At 40.1% G+C, this 19,617-nt stretch overlaps 1 protein-coding gene across 3 annotated transcripts in view; it reads right to left on the bottom strand.

Annotated features, from left to right (window-relative positions):
- dock4a (dedicator of cytokinesis 4a) overlaps positions 1 to 19,617 on the bottom strand; it is a 365,685-nt gene that overhangs the window by 149,839 nt on the left and 196,229 nt on the right. For all 3 annotated transcript variants that reach the window (XM_072267619.1, XM_072267621.1, XM_072267620.1), the window contains exons 14-20: positions 19,464 to 19,588; positions 15,585 to 15,747; positions 12,688 to 12,794; positions 11,868 to 12,009; positions 3,121 to 3,218; positions 2,933 to 3,016; positions 2,566 to 2,666 (exon numbers count right to left, since the gene is read on the bottom strand). In XM_072267619.1, coding sequence (XP_072123720.1) covers positions 2,566 to 2,666; positions 2,933 to 3,016; positions 3,121 to 3,218; positions 11,868 to 12,009; positions 12,688 to 12,794; positions 15,585 to 15,747; positions 19,464 to 19,588 — 820 coding nt within the window. The remainder of the gene's footprint in view (positions 1 to 2,565; positions 2,667 to 2,932; positions 3,017 to 3,120; positions 3,219 to 11,867; positions 12,010 to 12,687; positions 12,795 to 15,584; positions 15,748 to 19,463; positions 19,589 to 19,617) is intronic.

Here is a 19,617-nt window from a genome sequence, read left to right as displayed (position 1 = left end):
TAAGGACCCCCATCACTCTGTTCTCATTGCTACCATCAGGAAGGAGGTACAGTAGCCTGAAGGCACACACTCAACAATTCAGGAACAACTTCTGTCCCTCTCCTATTCAATTCCTGAATGGACATTGGACCCATGAACACAACCGTGCTGGTTTTTTTTATTTTTGCACTACTTACTTCACACACACACACGCACACACACACACACACACACACACACAGTTTTTCACTCTATTATTATGTATTACACAGCACTGCTGCTGCAAAGGCAACAAATTTCACGACATGGCAGTGACATTAAACCCGACTCTCATTCTGATCAAAACCGCAACACTGAATCTTTCTACCTGGGCATGTTACCAAGGCTTTGGTTTAATCTCACATCCAAACCAGCAGCCCCCTTTGCAGTTGAACATTTTGTTGATAATGAATAAGATTTTGTGCTCAGACCTCTGGATTGGGATCTATAACCTTTGTGCTCAAAAGGCAAGACTGCAGCTAAGACAGCACTGACACCAAATTACACACAAGTTCAACAAATTGCATTGCCACCTCTTTTCTGTGGAATGCCACGATCTGCTATCTGCACACGGTGGAGTTTGCATCTTTTCCCTGGACTGTACAAATTTCATACAGATGCTCTGATTTCCCTTCACATCCGAGACATACCGCCTTGGAATGTGGAGGACATATGTACTCTCAGAATCCTTAAAAAGCATCGAGATGATCATTTCAATTGCTAAAAGATAAAGGCCAAGGATTAGCGCTGGGAGATGAATATACAGAGAAATGGATATGGTAAGCCAAAAGCAGACATCCCACCTCTCCCAGAAGTTCCAGGAGTCTCCCGCATAGCGATAGTGGCTCCTTGATGCCCGGAAATTATATACAATATCCTGGAAATAGATTTTTTTGAGAAAGAGAGGGAGAGGGAGAGCTAGCATCCTGATTGGTCTCTCTTTGTGCTAAGAGTGGTCCCCAACGGGAAACGATATGATTTGGTGATATGAGTCAGCTGCACCTTTCCTCATTCCCTGTAACGGACTGTTGAGCTTGAACGCTTGCGAGGTCATTACGCACACGTCATTCATGCCAGCGCGGGAAGATGATCAACTCCTCGAGCTTGCAAATGACGGCGGGCTGAAAAGTATGTTTGACTTAATATCTCTGCTGGCATTCTGGATCAAAGTCAAGGCTAAATATCCTGAGATAGCCACGAAAGCACTGAAAACGTTGTTTCCATTTCCAACATCATATCGCTGCGAAGCAGAGTTTTCTGCAATGAATGCAACGAAAACTAAATTGCGGAAGAGTCTGAACATAAGGAACCTCCTTCGTGTATCGCTGTCTCCCATCACCCCTCGATAGGACCGTCTTGTTGCAGGGAAACAAGCCCAGGGCTCCCACTGATTCAGCGGTATTTGTGTGTTGCAATGATTTTATATGTTCATACGAGGAAAATATGCACTGTGTGTTTAATATACAAACGTTACTTAAAATGTTATGATGCTATTCACTTATAATTGACTCATCACCTATATTCCGGTCGTGATTAACAACCCACCCCCCCCCCACCCCCGGTTGGCCGGTCCACAAGAATATTGTCAATATTAAACCGGTCTGCGGTGCAAAAAATGTTGGGGACCCCTGCTAAGTAGACCTATCAGTTTTCTCTGTGGGCGGGTTTTACAGTCGACCTCAAAAATAATGACAGTGTTGCTCGCTGCACTGTTTGCAACAGTGACTTTTCTATTGCCCATGGTGGGTTAAAATGTAAAAGACATGTTGAGGTGAGTTTAACAGGTGTCATTTGTTCATTAGCATAGCTAACGTTATTTAAACTAGCTGGCTAGCTGCTAAGGAGCTTCGCGATTGATGTCCTACGTGATGAGGCCAAACTCCCTGTAGATTTGCTTAAAGTTGTAATAAACATAATAATATAATATAATATAGGTACATATTTTAATGTCACATTTTCTGCATATACCCAACTTGGTTTACAGATTAGACAAAATCACTAAACAAAGTATTACATACACATTTGGAGGTTGACGGTGGGGTGATGGAGGAGGGAGATATGGAGTTGGGGGGGGGGGGGCGGGGGTGCTACCTCCTTGAAATGAGTTTTTGCAGGCTGGGATGTCTGCAAAAGGTCCAATTCATGCCAAACAACAATGACTTTACGATCTAATTACACTCACAGGTAAGACCGGCCAACTAATCCATCTATACATGTGAGCCCTGTAGTTTATAGAATCATCTTCTGATTTGGAAAGTTCAGTGCAGCTTTTAATATCACTATCATGACACCACTGCAGCTGAACTATTAGAAAGCTAAAGGGGAGAAACCCAGTAACGGAAGTATTTAGCTCATTGGATAATCACTGTTTTCAAAATATACATCAAATAGAAATTAGCAATACTTTGCATTGAGCTTTTGGAAAATCAAATTTTAATGCAGGATATGGTTTTCTCGAAATGAACATCATTCGGTATCTTCAGGTACAAACAACCCAGTGGGGATGCAAGGGACTAAGAGTTAATGTATCGGTGCATCGGATAGTACCTGTAGGCTAATGCTCCAGCAAAATGACTCTCTATGTACGTATCCATAACTGGCTTAAAATGCTGAAACTTGATATCCTGTAGCAAATTTATGATATGAACCTGTGAAAGACATAGGAATTAGTGTTCAAAGTGTTCCAGTACAATATAGTGGAATAAACTTTAAATAAATGTTTTTAATAATATGGACTGATGTCTGCAAACTAAAACATAATTGTTAGGAGAACAATATAACTTTGTTTTTCTCCATGCAATCGCTTGAACGAACATATAACATTTATTTTGCAATGGACACATTAAACTTGAAAAGGAACTAACATAATAGAGATTTATCGATCAATTGGAAGTTAAATTTGAAAAACACTCACCAATGAATCAAAAACTTTCAATCCATATTTTTGGGAATTCTCATCCAAAATTCCAAATAATGCATCCAGTGTATCTTGCAAAAACTATGAGACATTCAAATGAAACTGTAGACATATGTTTACCCAACAAACCAAATACATTTTAGATAATGTGCTTTAAAATATTAAATGTAAACAATGCAGTCTACCTTAACTATTTCTGCACCATCGATATCTTTGAATTTTGAGAGAATGTCGCATATTCTTTCTGGGTGGGCTCTCCATTTCAAAAAATCTAGCAAATCCCCTTAAAAGCAAAAGATTTATAAAGCATGAATAAATATTTCACTAAGTTGAACAATGAAACAATATATTTATCTCCAATATGCTCCAGTCAAAAGAAAGCATGTTTAGTTTTATTCTGGTTTTCCATAAACACACATTGATTGATTGTAGGTTTTCTTTCGACACAGTAAAGAGAAAATTCTGGAAATACTCAGCAGCAACTGTGGAGGGAGAAAGTAGAGCGTTGCATTTCATCAGAAGGAGGAAATAAATTTGTGCTATTTACAAGTTCCTCACCCAAAGTTACAGATCACCTTGATATGGAGGTATTGTGCAGTTCATAGCCACACAGCACAGAAACCGGCCCTTCAGATCAAAGTTCGAACCAAGTATTAAACACTCATTCATAGTGATCATATTCTTCCCATGTCCTCCCCAATTCTATCACCAGCAGTGCATACACCATACAAGGCCAACTGCCATATCAACCAGCACAACTTTGAGATATAGGAGGAAGCCAGAGAATGCAGGTGGCCCGGGGAGCAAGGCAGCCAAGAGAGATTTTCTGTTCTCTCCTCAGACAACACCAGAGGTCAGGACAGAACCCAAGTTGTGAGTTTTGAGGCAGCACCTTTACGAGCTGTACCATTCCTTCCTTCACTGTCAGCTAATTGCTGTACTTTTTAAAAAAAAAATAATCATTAGCTGACACTTACTTGATGCAAACATTGCCCAGCATCTACCAGCCCAACTACGATGGCATGCATTTCACAATTAATCATCTTCATCACAAGGTTAAGGGTGAGAGTTTTTGATGATTCTGCTTTGTAGTTCTACTTGCAGTCTGTCATGCTGTCTTGTATCCTTACCACCTACTTCCCAAACTGCTATATGTTTTTATCGTCTTTTTAAGTTAGCATGTACAACTTGAACTGTCAGGTTTTTCCTCTCATCATATTGTAAACTTGATTTTGCAGAACATGCCAACAGCTTTCGGGAAAATCATTGATGTAACTTTTCTCAATCCAATATTTGTCTTCAATACAGTTTAACTGAGGTATACAATTTAAAATTACATATACTTTACCCTAAAGTTATCAATTTTGGATTTCATAAGGTTTTAGTAAAAAAAACCTGAACTTTCCCTGCCCTGAAAACTTCAGCATGATGTCTTTATCGACATCTTTGCTTTTCCACCACATTTCTATTCTGCAGTCAGAGCATGTGCAGTGAATTTCCCAGGATGCACTGTGCCTATTCAAGTTGTAGTACTGATGGGTAATTTTTCTTCAGCATTTTAGCTTCAGCAATTTATGTTCATCAGGTTTTCTTGATATAATTTCAAATACATAATTATAACTCTGAAGCCTTAACATTCTTTTAAAGCTTTATAACTGATAGAAACTGACAATGTGGTGACAGATTACATCATTGTTATAGTTTTTGCCTACTGTTCGTGCAGTATTGGAATAGGATTGTCCCTTTAAGACCTGAAAGCACCATGTCATTTAGCATTTGATAAATTCTTATATCAGCAATCCATTAGTTGAGTACTGACAGCCGTAAAGAGAGGAAGCTTTATTGGTAGCTCAATTCTTATGATTTGTTCTATTAAACAGAAAGATAAATGAGCCCAAGACAGTACAGCTTATTTGATTTTGGAACACGTAAGGCTGGGAGAAGAATGGAGCAGGTTCTTAACTAATATTTAATTTTCTTTTAAAGTGGTGTTACTTGTCTTGGCAAACAATACCAAAGGAGGTTAGGCAGCTTTCTCCACAAAGGTCCCTCTGATGATCAAGGTAGCAGGAGTGATGTACTTGCCCAGAGGTGGATTTGTGGACAATCTGAGTGAGCTAAGTAACCATCATGCTCTAGTGGAGGAAACCCCAGGAGTTGGGATAATGTATGCAAAGGATTGTGTGCCAAAACAATTACAAAATGAAGTGACATGTAGTAGTAGAAGTCGCAAAGTTGATAGAAATGTTCTGTTTCGGTACATTATCCGAGCAAGTTGATAGTATCCTAAATATCATGCTCTTCATTGATTTTACAGAAAGATTAAAGATGTTTTTCCAAAATCATGTGGATTTCCAGCATTAACAATGAGTGTTTGTCAACAGGAGTCGCCCACTTGTTGAATTCATAATGTAACAGCATGTAAAGCAAATGTTGAGATCCTTGGTCAGAAGAACCCCATTGTGAAAGCATCTATGGATGAAAGGTAAAGTTATGGAGCAAGTCAAGAGTGAGCCAGAAAAAGCAGACAAACGAGAGATGTAGCGAAATAGAAAACAGTCCTTTTTGCTCACCTTAAATTTTGAGTACCATGCACATGCAAGCAATGATTGTATGCTTTCAGAGCAAGCAGTTGAAGAGTCAGTACTTGGGATAGTATAAGCAATTATTTGGAGTGCTCGGATGCCAGTCAAGTCATTTACAAAGATCCATAAATAACGTTCAAACAAAGAGCAGTACAGTACAGGAAGAGGCCTTCAGCCCACAAAGCTGTGCCAAACTAGTTACACCAATGATATATATTAACACTAATCCCTTCTGCCTGTATTTGGACCGTACCCATCCATTCTCTGCATAGCCATGTGCCCAGCTAAGTACTGTTTAAAAAGCTCCTATCATAACTACTTCCACCACCACACTGTGCAAAAAAAAAACTTGCAGCCCACATATCCTTGAAACTTTGCCCCTCTTGTCTTAAATTTATGGCCTCTGTTATTCGAGAACTTAACCATGGGAAAAGTTTGAAGGTGAGGAGCACAGCACAGCAGAGTGAAGGTTCCTGACAAATATTGACTGTTCCTTTCCATAGATGCTGCCTGAATTGCTGAAGCCTCTCAGGGTTTTCTGATTTTTGTGCAATCACTCTGCTCTTGGTAACAGATCGGGGGAGCACTTGGAAATCTGGAACCATGGCATGATACTGTGAGTTGGGCACATTTCAATCATGCAATCTTTCAATGAAAAACTGTACAACAGGTCAGAACTGTTTTTTTTTCAAGTTTGGAAATACATCAGCAACACATCTTCATAATGAATTGATACACATTATTAAATTACCACAACACAGATCTAATGCAGTCTAAGAAATAACTCCTAAACAATTATCTTAACAAGAGTTTGTGCATTATAGAAGTAAATCCCTCTTCCTCTCCATTTCAGCTTATATGTCTTTGAGGGAAAAAAGTCTCTACTTTAGGAAGAAATCAATGGCACTTAATGCACACAATATCTGCATGCGCATAATGTGCTCCAAGTAATTATGACCATAATCCAATATTCTTGACCCACATTAGCAATACTGTGCATCTGGGACCTCCCCATTCAGTTTTACTTTGACTAGGTGTACAGCATTAAATGGTACCTAATTTAAAAGAATCAATATTAAATCGGCAAGTTGAGTGCAAGTAATCAAAAGATAACTGGAGTGAGAATTAAGAGACAGAAAATAAACACTAATAGAGCAACCCTTTAGCAATTGGGGCTGAGCAATGGAACTCAGCAGGTCAAGCAGCATCTGTGGGAGGAAAGGAATTGTCAACACTTAGAACTTTGCATCAGGACTGATGCTGAGGCTGAAGATAAGGTTTCTTTCTGTTTCTAATGTTGCAGTGGAATCACACAACTGTCACAACACAGTAGGCAATTTGCCCATCAAATCTGTATCAGTTTTGATTTAAGCAATCCTCTCAAACCCTTCATCTTGCCAAGCCCTATATCCTGAATACTGACTTCAATTTCTACCACGTCCAAGTAGAAACCATTTTTCTAACTTCCTTCTATCAGGCTAATATAGTATTGAATATTTTATTTCTTCCTTGTATCAGACTGATACGATTTTGACTATTTCCTCCCTTGTTATAAAGAGAAACATTCACAACATCTCTACATGTAACTGCTCTCATCATCTGTGGCACTTTTTTGATAAATCTGCCCTGCAAGCTCTTCAAGGCTGTGGCATCCTTCTTAAAGGATGGTACAAGCACCAGAGGCATATTCTGTGATTTATAAAATATGTACATGAATAGAAAAGTTTATCGTAAGAATCACTTGATCAAAATGAAAACTGCTTCATTATCAATAATAATAATCAAGTTGAAGAGCTTAAACATATCATGACCATTGGTTTGGAAACAAAGACCAGGTAACCAAATTCCACTTGTGGTTTTTGTGTTGCTATTAAAACCATAAGACCATACGATATAGGAGCAGAATTGGGTAATTTGACCCATTGAGTCTTCTCTGCCATTCAATCATGGCTGATCCTTTTCTTCCCCTCCTTAGCCCCACTCCGTGACCTTCTCTCTGTAACCTTTGATGTCATGGCCAATCAATAACCTATCAATCTCTGCCTTAAATACACCCAATGACCTGGCCTCCACAGCTGCCTATGGTAACAAATTCCACAAATTCACCACCCTCTGGCTAAAGAAATTTCTCCACATCTGTCTTAAATGGATGCCCCTCTATGCCCTCTTGTCCTAGACTCCCCCACCATAGGAAACATCCTTTTCACAATTACTCTGTCTAGGCCTTTCAACATTTGGAATGTTTCAATGAGATTCCCCCCTCATCCTTTCCAATTTTTGTGAGTACATATCCAAAGCTATCAAACGCTTCTTCTATGATAATCCTTTAGTTCCAGGTATCATCCAGTGAACCTCCTCTGAACCCTCTCCAATGCCAGCACATCTCTTCTTAGATGAGGAGCCTAAAATTGTATACAACACTCAAGGTGAGGCCTCACCAGTGCCTCAGTATCACATCCCTGCTCTTGTATCCTAGACCTCTTGAAATGAATGCTAACATTCCATTTGCCTTCCTCACCACCGACTCTACCTGAAAGTAAACCTTCAGAGTGTTTTGACCAAGGACTCTTAAGTCCCTTTGCATCTCAGGTTTTTGGATTTCTCCCTGTTTAGAAAAATAGTCTTCAAATTTATTTCTTCTACCAAAGTGCATGACCATGCATTTTCCAACACTGTATTTCATTCACCACTTTCTGCCCATTCTATTAATCTGTCCACGTGTTTCTGCAGCGTAACTGTTTCCTCAACACTACCTGTCCCTCCATCAATCTTCATATCATCTGCAAACTTGCAACAAAGCCATCTACTCCATAAATATACAGCATAAAAAGAAGTGGTCCCAACACATACCCCTGCAGAACACCACTAGTCGCTGGCAGCCAATCAAAAAAGAATCCTTTTATTCCCACTCAATGCCTCTTACCAATCAGCAAATGCACTAACCATGCCAGTAACTTTCTTGTAGTCCCATGGGCTCTTAAGTTGGAAGCAGCTTCATGTGTGGCACCTTGTCAAAAGCGTTCTCAAAATCCAAATATACAACATCCACTGCAACCCCTTTATCTGTCCTACTTGTAATCTCCTCAAAGAATTCCAATAGGTTCATCAAACAAGATTTCCCCTTAGTCAAACCATGCTGACTTTGTCCTATCTTGTCCGGTGTCACCAAGTACTCCATAACCTTTTCTTAAACAATTGACTCCAACATCCTCTCAACCACTGAGGTCAGGTTAACTGGTCTATAATATCCTTTCTGCTGCCTTCCTCCTTTCTTAAAGAGTGGAGTGATATTTGCAATTTTCCAGTCCTCTGGCACTATACTAGAGTCCAATGATTTTTGAAAGATCATTACTAATGCCTCCAGAATCTCTACCACTAACTTTTTCAGAACCCTAATGTGCAGTTCATCCGGTCTGGGTGACTTATATACCCTTAGGTCTTTTAGCTTTTAAAGCACCTTCTCCCTTGTAATAGTAACTGCACTCATTTCTCTACATTCACACCCTTCAACATTTGGCACACTGCTAGTGTCTTCCACTGTGAAGAATGATGCAAAATACTCATTTAGTTCAAGAGCCATCTCCTTGTTTCCTTTATTATTTCTCCGGCCTCAATTTTTTTTAAGCTTTTACTATCCACTTTGATATTGTTTTACTAACTTGCTCTCATATTTCATCTTTTCCCTCCTAATGATTCTTTTAGTTGCCCTCAGTAGGTTTTTAAAAGCTTCCCAAACCTCTGTCTTCCCACTAATTTTGGCTTTGTTGTATGCCCTCTCTTTTGCTTTTACATTAGCTTTGAATACCCTTGTCAGCCATGGTTGTACTATTTTACCATTTGTGGATTTCTTTGTTTTTGGAATACATCTATCCTGCAACTTCCTATTTTTCCCAGAAACCTATGCCATTGCTGCTCTGCTGTCATCCCTGCCAACATCTCCTTCCTATTTACTTTGTTCATCTCCTCTCTCATCCCACTGTAATTTCCTTTACTCCACTGAAATACTGGAACATCAGACTTTACTTTCTCCCTATCAAATTTCATGTTGAACTCAATAATATGGTGATCACTGCCTCCTAAAGGTTCTTTTACCTTGAACTCTCTAATTGCCTCTAGTTCATTACATAGCACCCAATCCAGTAGAGATGATCATCTAGTAGGTTCAATGACAAACCGCTCTAAAACACCTTCTCATAGACGTTCAACAAATTCACCCTCTTGAGATCCATTACTAGCCTGATTTTCCCAATCTACATGCATGTTAAAATCTCCCATGACTACTGTAACATTGCCCTTTCGACACGCCTTTTCTATTTCCCTTTGTAATCTGTGGTCCACATCCCAGAAGATCTGTATAAAACTGCAATCAGGGTCTTTTCATCCTTGCAGTTTCTTAACTCAACCCACAAGGATTCAACATCTTCCAATCCTATGTCACATCTTTCTACTGATTTGATGCCATTCTTTACCAACAGAACCATGCCAACCCCTCTGCCCAACTTCCTATCCCTCCAATACAATGAGTAACCCTGGACATTCAGCATCCCTCAGCCACGATTCAGTGATGGCCACAGCGTCATACCTCATGATCTCTAATAGTGCAACAAGATCATCCACCTTATTTCTTATACTCCGTGCATTGAGATATAACACTTTGAGTACTGTATTTGCTACCCTTCTTGATTCTGCATTCTTAATACACTGATACGTCCCTGCTGGCTGTAATTTTGTCCAATCATCTGCCTGCCCTTCCTGACAGCCTGTCCACATGCTATCTTTGCATTTTTATTATCCATCCTATCTTGAATCCCTTCACTCTGGTCCCAATCACTCTGCCAGATTAGCTTAAACCTTCCCCAACAGCTCTAACAAACCTGGCTGTGAGAATTTTGAAACCCCTCAGGTTCAGTTGCAACCCATCACTTTTATAAAGGTCATACCTCCCTCAGAAAAGGTCCCAATGATCCAAGAACCTGAAGCCCTGCCCCCTGCACCAGCTTTTCAGCCATGCATTTATCTGCCAAATCATCCTGCTTCTACCCTCACTGGCGCATGACACAGGCAGCAGACCAGAAATTACTACCCTGGAGGTCCTGTTTATCGGCTTTCTACCAAGTTTTCTAAATTTTCTCTTCAGGACCTCTTTGAATTTCTTTCCTGTCATTGGTACCAATATGTACCAAGACATCTGGCTGCTCTGCCTCCCCCACCCCCTCTAAAATTCTGTGGACATGATCCGAGACATCCCTGACCCTGGCACCAGGGAGGCAATGTACCATCTGGGTGTCCTGTTCATGTCCACGGAATCTCCTGTCTTTTCCTCTGACTATTGAATCCCCCATCACTATTGCTCCCTTCTTCCTCCTCTTTCCCTTTTATACCATGGACCCATGCTCAGTGCTAGTAACCTGGTCTTCTGTGGCATTCCCCTGGGAGGCCATCCTCCACAACAGTATCCAAAAGGTATACCTATTATTGAGGGGAATGGCCACACAGGGGTGCTCTGCGCTGACTGCCTATCGCATTTCCATTATCTCCTGACAATCACCCAGCTACTCGCCTCTGCAACTTCAGGGTGACTACATCCCTTTAATTCTGATGGATAATCTGCTCACTCTCCCGCACCAGCTGAAGGTCATCCAGCTTTGCTCCAGATCCCTAACACGGTCTTCAAGGAGTTGCAGCTGGATGCACTTCATGCAGATGTAGTTCCCCAAGAGACTCTGGGTCTCCCAGGACTCCAACATCCAGCATGCAGAACACATAATGGCCATTTACTGTACTAGGTACAGTAAGAGGGAAAAAAATGGGAACTTTAACAGAAACTTCCTGAAGCTTCCTTTGAGCCAAAGCCCAGCACTCCTACTCTCAGCACAGGCCTACCGCCAACAAAGGCCGCCCCGCTGGTCCTTTCTGTACTTTTTATTTAATTCATTGTGCTCTGCTCCTGATACTGACAGGGCTGCCGGAATGAGCCCGAACACTCATGATGCTCTCCTTTGAAGCAAACGTCATTGACCTGTGAGAAACTTTGTCGCTGTGATCTGCTCCCGCCGCTAACTGGGCCGCTGTCAACTTTACAGCCACAGTTCTGTGGGCCACGGCATAGCAAAAATGTGCAATTTCAGTCATTCATGATGTACAGGTCCCTTGCAATGAGAACTAATTCCCTTTAGGAAGTCAATGTAACTTAGGAGTTGCAAATTCTAGAGTCATCCCCTTCAGCATTGTTTGAACTTTTTCCACACTGACAATGGATAGAAACTGAGTCCCAAGCATCACAAAATCAAATGAAAATTTTTAAAAGTAGAAAATCTATTTATTGCACATGGAAAACATCTCCTCACCATTCTGAGTGAGCTTAGTGGAACACAGAAATGATGAGATCCAAAATGTCTCCTTGGAAGCTTTAAGTGGCTGATTGTTCCCTTTACAATAATGAAGTTTGAGGTAGCGAGTAGGATCCTGAAAGTTTGTGCTTTCTTCACACTGAAAAATAAAAGCATGAGTTTTGTCTGACTTACCATTCACATTAAAATAACTTACATTATTCTCAAATTTGACTAGAACTTGCAGCATTTCAGGTCTTGCAGACAGTTCATTTACTGCAGATTTATGTCTGAGTAGCCAAAAGTAGTGTAAGCATTTAATTAATGAATCTGTACCTAGGTTAGGAACTCATAACTGTATGATCGGATATATTAGTAAAATAGAATTAATCATTTTGTTTTATACATCTATACACAATGTCACCAGTTCTGGAAAACTGATATATTAATATGTTAAATCCTGACAGGTGTGCTGGGATTTCACCAACAGTGCCTTCCAGTAATGATTTTGCCAAATAGTTAAAGGGATATGACGAGGCATATGAGGAAATGGTGATTGCCCAAACCAGTGCCAATGATTCTACAATAACTAACTCTGCCTTAGGGGGAAAAATAACAGCTCCATACAGCAACCAATTGAACAAGATGTCAGCAGGCAAATGAGTCAATGGTTACAAGTCTGATCCGCTGTGACTAAGGCTACGCCAACAAAAAACAAACAGGCAAAACTACTATTTATAGAACCTTGTCTCATACATTACTTAATAATCCACAAAAAGACGTATGATAGCTTACTCTTGATACCCAGTTATTTAGATGAACTCAAAGAGCAATTTACCTTGTGGACCAAGAGCTCATGAATACCATCTGGTAATGTTCTGCCATCTTCTTGCATCAGTGGAACAAAGGAGAACCCAAAAAGTTTTCTCTCTCCTTTTTCTTTTGCTGAAAACAAGGACAATTAAATGCTGTAATGAAGGATCCGCCAGCCAATGATTGTGCAATCAAATCACTATAAAAATACTCAAGGAATATCCAGTCTAAATCTTATTTGAAAATAACAAATAATAAAGGTAAAAAATAAGGGAGCTTACAGGGATCACAAATATCATTCAGGAAATCTTAAATGTTCTCTCTTGAGGGCAGTACTGTTACTAAAATTCAACCAGCCTTTAATCCACTTTGCAATTCCACAGGATTTAGTTAGTTGATCCACAATCAATGACAGTGTATTAAGATCTCATTTTCATGGTTTCTCTTGTACTTGACAACAGATCCAAGATGCATAGTTTAATTGCGTGTTTAGGTAGTGATGCTGGTTGAGAAACGGCGCATGGCAAACAACATCACATTCCACAAACACAAGTCATCATTGTGATAAGCAACACACATCAAAGTTGCTGGTGAACGCAGCAGGCCAGGCAGCATCTCTAGGAAGAGGTACAGTCGATGTTGAGTCCTGACGAAGGGTCTCGGCCCATAACGTCGGCTGTACCTCTTCCTAGAGATGCTGCCTGGCCTGCTGCGTTCACCAGCAACTTTGATGTGTTTTGCTTGAATTTCCAGCATCTGCAAAATTCCTTGTGTTTACATCATTGTGATAACTTGGGTCCTGCCAAAGCAGCATTGTACCAAAACCACTGTTTCCACATCAATGAAAGAACCATTTGATTAATGCAACTCATCTTGCAAAAAGTCACTCATGATTGATACTATGATATTAAGGCAAATGCATCATGAATAAGAGTCATTCCCAGTTTAGTAACAGATATAAATGTATAATAAATGCATTTATGATTTGTATAAAAAGGTCAATTACTTTGTTTTTATTTGGGAGGACTGCAGCACTACAATTTACGGATATTGCTGTTGTTAAATGCAAAACCAGGTTCAGTTGTGAAACAGCTTCACCATGCAGTTACCTTTAGAAAATCAGCACATTCACGGATCATGGGACGCAGTTTTATTTAGATTTGGAGAGATTAAAATGGTATATTCCCAAAATAGAATTTGAAGTTCTTCTAAGTGCCAAACTGATTATTCACCCTCCCCCTCTATATAACATGATGCAAATGAGATGAAGAATCATTGCTACATTGGTGAGCGCAGAATTTGTCCTTTACTGTTTTTTTTTCTCCATTCAAAACAAAATCTACAGTCAATATGGGCAAGGGAAGTAGATGTACACATGCTAACTATTTTTAAATTATCAGTAGCACTACTTTACCTACAAAAATACGGCTCTAGTCATTTAGCCTTCATCACCCTAATAATGAGGAGATTTATAAAAAGAAAGAGCCATGTGAACAATATACATTTTGTCTGTAGCTTTTCATTTTAAAGGTACAGGCTCATCTGAAAGTGATTTTAATGGCACAAAATTAACTGAAAATAACCTAATTAGCTCACTGAATTTGGAAATCAATGTTCATATTCATTTTACCCTATTATTGTACACTATACAATCTTAAGTAATTTCATAATTAATCAGGTCACCACTGATTTTGGTTGGAACAAATTTAAAAAGCCATTAACCTTTAACAGATAATAAAGGCAAGAGATTCTGCAGATGCTGGAAATTTGCCTCTCATTCACCTCCTCTCTCAACTCTGTTCAGGGCCCCAAAGTCCTTCCAGGTGAGTCAACATTTCACCTAGCCTCCTCTACGCTGGTGAGACGTAACGAAGACTGGAATCCATTTTTGTCAAACACCTTGTCTCCACCCACAAACATGACTTCCCGGTGGTTAACCGTTAATTCCAATGCAATCCCCATTCCCGACACATCAGTCCATTGCCTCCTCTCGTATCATGATGAGGCCACTCTCAGGTTGGAGGAGCAACACCTCACATTCCGCCTGGGTACCCTCCAACCTGATGGCATGAACATCAATTTCGCTAACTTCCGGTAATTCTTCCTCCCACTTCCCTCTTCTTCTTCCCCAATCTGGCTCCCCTTCTTCCTCTTTCTCACCTGCCTATCACTGCTCCCTGGTGCCCCTCCTCCTTCCCTTTCTCCCATGGTCCACTTTCCTCTCCTAGATTCCTTCTTCTTCAGCCCTTTACCCTTTCCACCTACCAGCTTCCAGCTTTTCACTTCATTCACCCCTTCCCTACCCATCATGCTTCACCCATCACCTTCTAGCTTGTATTCCTTACCCTCCTGCAACCTTCTCGAAGAAGAGTCTCAGCCCGAAACAGTGCCTGTTTCTTTTTCCATAGATGCTACCTGACCTGCTGAGTTCATCCGGCATTTTCTGTAGGTTACGCTACAACCTTTAACAGATATTCAAGTTATTCTTGGAATCAAATGATAACTTAGTCCAGTGGTCCCCAACCACCAGGCCATGGACCGGTACCAGGCCGCAAAGCATGTGCTACCGGGCCGCGCGGAAACGATACGATTTGGTGATATGAGTCAGCTGCACCTTTCCTCATTCCCTGTCACGCATTGTTGACTTGAACACACCCCCCACCCCCTGTCGGCCAGTCTGCGGTGCAAAAAAGGTTGGGGACCCCTAACTTAGTCTACCAAACTACTTTGCCAAACATTGCCCATAATTTGAAATATGTGAAAGGGAAGAATAAGCAGAGAGATTTTATATATTTTAACTGATTCTTCTGCAGACCACCCATGTTATATCAGACATTTTTGTTTAATTTCACACATGCAGATCGCCATGATTACAGTACTCGGGCTATTCAGAGTGCAAGTCAATGATGTAACAATGCTTACTGGAACAGTGCCTGAATTCCAGGCGGATGTGTGCACCCTTAAATTTATCCACGGGAATAGGAAGCTTCAGCAGCTCACCCCATCTGGGGCTATTGTTGTGATAAAGCACAAATGAGTGATGCTCACTCACTGGCACTTCTCCAGATCCTAGTGAAATACAATCCTGTGGGAGGAAGGAAAAATGTTTTCAAGGTCAAGGAAGTGTGAAGCTTGTACATTTCTGCCCATAAAATGGGAGCACAACCCTATAAAATGCAGCAGAATTCAACTTATAAAATACAACCAACAGAAAACCAGTTGCAGAAAGCATGAACAGCAAGCAATAAAACAGGCTCTCCTGGCATTTTAATGAAAATATATTGAGTGTCACTATTTGTTTAATCCTTTTACTGAGTTATAGAGCAGCTTACAATAAATACCACATTCATGTAACATGAGGTATCTTATTAAACACAGAATTAACATGCTATAGTTGCCTGAGATAATTCAACTCCATTTTGGATTTAATGATGAGAAATAAACTTTAATTATTTAACAATCCAATAGTAAGGTAACACCCAGTGATCACTAAGTGGTAATATATAGCATTACACTGAGGAGGAAGAAATGAAATCTTAAACTAAGCGTTGAGCCTTAAGTACTGCTGATATTGGTGAGATTAAGCAGAAATTGGCCACAAAAGACTGGGCAGAACTATTAACTGATGAGCAGTGGGAGATAGATAAATAAATAATTGGTACAATAAAAGACAGACACAAACCCCTAAAGGGCAAGATATCCACTTGTGTAATTAAGCAATCAAGGTGAACAAGCAAAATGATACGATTAAACTAAACATCTTTGAAATAAAGCAAAGAACACATATTCCTCTGGACAGAGAGTGATACAAATTGCAGCATATGCATGCAAGGTGGGCATGAAAAAGTACTGAGTGATATCAAAAAGTTATGTGAAGCGTCTGTACAAGCAGGTTGAGAGGCAAAGGTTAGCAATGACCAATGCAAGCAACACAATAAATGGAATCAACAAAATTCTGTTAAACAACTAATTTACATTGTTTTCACATTGGATGATAAGGATAAAATAAAAATGAAAGTTCAATCAAACATTGAAATATGCAGAAGCTGGAATTCTAAAATCAAAACAGAAAATGCTGTAAATATCCAAAAGACCAAGAGGCAGTGCAGGGAAAATAAATAAAGTTAATATTTTAGGTTGAAGATCTTTTGTCAGATCTTGGAGGGAGACAAAAGCTCATTAGACTGCAGCGTTCGGAGGGGGGGGGGTTGGAATATCCAATTGGGTGAAAGTGGGGTGACCATAAAAATAATTGGTAAATAAGTCTTATCTGGTCATTATGAAAATAGAAGCTGTTAGAGAGTGCGAATTTGCATAAAGAATATAGGAGTTATAAAATGTTGGGCAGGAAGACAGGTCCAACAGGTTAGGCTAGACATCTCCCCCACTCCCAGAGGTAAAAGAAGAAGAAAAAAACAATCTAAGCTAATATCATAAATGGATGACTGATACAGACAGAAATCAAGTCACCCCCCCATTGTATGGCTCAATATTTTATTTCACAACTAATAGAATTAATTTGTCCAGTACTTTCTTGTCTCTGAATTTTCTCTACCTGCTCCCTTTCACTCAATGATCAGAAACTTTTTTAAAGATCATCCATATGGTCACTGTATCAGAAACATCCCTGCCTTCCCCACTTTCCCCAAAGCTTAACAAGTTTCTTTTGTCTCCTTCCCCCTTCGGACAAAGGGTATTCAAAGTTTGTTTCATTTCCCACAGATATAGCACGGTCTCTTGAGTGTTTCCACCATTTTCTCTTTTTAATTAAAGAACTAATAAAATTAAAAACACTTCAGAAAAACTTTCAGAAAAGGCACAGAAGTTACCAGGATCAGAACATGTCTGTCACTCCAGAAAATGAAGCGACGTCATTGGCTTACAGTGGAATTCCCCAAAAGGTAAGAGCAAAGTGCAGAAATGATGTGTCAGAACTCACAAACGAGCGCTGGCACTGAGAGGCAACCCTTTCCGTCAGATCCTTCGTACAGCATTGGGACCTCAGTCCCACCATACTTTGCCCTTGTGGTAACTGCAGATGTTGAAAGCAATGCACATGAAGTGCTTGAGGAACTCAACAAGTCAGGGAGCATCTCTGGAGGGAAATGAACAGTCAGCACTTCTGGCCAAGACCCTTAACATCACTTCCCTCCAAAGATATTGCCTGATCTGTGGAGATCCTCAGGTGTTTTGTATGTGTTGGTTGTGATGACTGTGGAACGACTAGCACTGTGGACTCTGTGATGCAGTCCTCCTTGTGGACTGAGCAGTTGCTTAAGACGTGTCTATGAACTATTGGTTATTCTTATGGCCATATATGGAGACAAATATCAACCACTGCAGGAAGGTCATCAACTCGGTCTGCCCTAAACCCTTTGATCTTCCAGTGCAAGGAGGAGTTTGCAAGTGAACGCCGCCATAGACTAGGTTTGAAGATGCAGCAGTATGTGCCTGGGGATGCACTGAAGCCTGGTGCAGCCACTATAAAGGCTCTAAGGGATAGGACCACAGACTAGCAACCTGCCACCATTAGACAGTGAAGGACTGGGCCAGTGAAATGGTCTCTCAAAAGCTTCATGGTTTCCTTGTCAAAGGAAGAAACATGTGTGGCAATGACCCATTGTAAGACAATGCCTTGAACTAAATATACAAATGTAGCAGTGAGAAACACATCCCAATTGTATTAGCTGTACAGAAGAAAATATACTTTTGAAATAGTAGAAAGACACAATCTGCATGCAAATGGACAGGACATGACTGGTGCTGTTCAGTGGGGAATTAAAATACAGACACGGCTTTTCATTGTGTGTAGACTACTCTGAAGTTAAAAGACAAAGCTGTACATTAAAGTTTGTTAATCATGCCAAGTTATGTGCAAGATAGAGCTAGATGGGTGCAAGGATTGAAGAAAATATAGGAAGTATGAATTAGCAAAGATATGGAGAGTCAAAGTACAAAAAACCTGAGATCTTGTGGCAAGAACAGAAAAGGAATTTAAAAATAACAATGTAATGGTGGTTTTTAAATCTCAAATGTGTTGGTCTACCTAGGGACCACAGCCCTGCAGATATTCAATTCAACACATCTCAGGAATAGCTTAATGGCCTTGGAGGGAATGAAGTAGAGTTTCACTAGAATGATTGAGTCCAAAATAGTTAAATTGCAAGTTCAATTTCATGCACAAGGCTAGTGCTGCTTTAGCATGGAAATTTGTGAGGTGATCTAACAGAAATATCTAAGATGATCAATTGAAACATTCAACAAGCTACTTCTCTGGCTGGGGTAGCTCAGCACAAGGGAGCTTGGCCAAATGGACTGAATGACAGTGAGTACATTTGGACAGCACAGTTAAAAGGCAGAGAATATTAGGAATCTTTATCGTTAAAAACATTGTTGAAACTAATAGACATGTCCTGTTGGAATAGATGTATTTTTGACAGACAATTAAACAAGTACATGGAGTTAAATTAGACATCATCTAAATGAATAAGGTAAGAGATTTGATGAGGTGAAATGCCTACACCTGTTCCTATGTTCTTTGATTCCCTTTCTATCTTCGTGTGCCCGGCTTCCCCTCTCAAAATTGGTGAGGAACAGGCAGCCATTGTGGAGCCGATAATGGGAACAGGACAACCCAGGGCACAATTCACATTCGTATCAATGTTGTCGTCAATCTTGACACAAAACACTTCCCATCCTCCCCTTCTAAAATACAACTATCGTAGCAGGTCATTGTGGAAAATATAATACTTAAATTGTTTAAAGATAACAAAAAGGAGTAAGGATAGAATCTTTATTTACCTTTAATACCTGCCCCTCACTATCTAAAACATACATTGTTACTTCCACATTCCTGGCCACACTCTTGCCTCCTTTCTCGTATTCCCCTCGCTCCAGTGTTATGTATAGGTCATTTCTGATGTCACCTGAGTAACAGAAAATATTCTGTATTAAG

Source organism: Mobula birostris, chromosome 9 (assembly GCF_030028105.1).
Source record: "Mobula birostris isolate sMobBir1 chromosome 9, sMobBir1.hap1, whole genome shotgun sequence".
NCBI classification, from domain to species: Eukaryota; Metazoa; Chordata; class Chondrichthyes; order Myliobatiformes; family Myliobatidae; genus Mobula; species Mobula birostris.
Note: the sequence above shows the minus strand (reverse complement) of the source record. Positions and strands in the feature narration are given on the sequence as shown.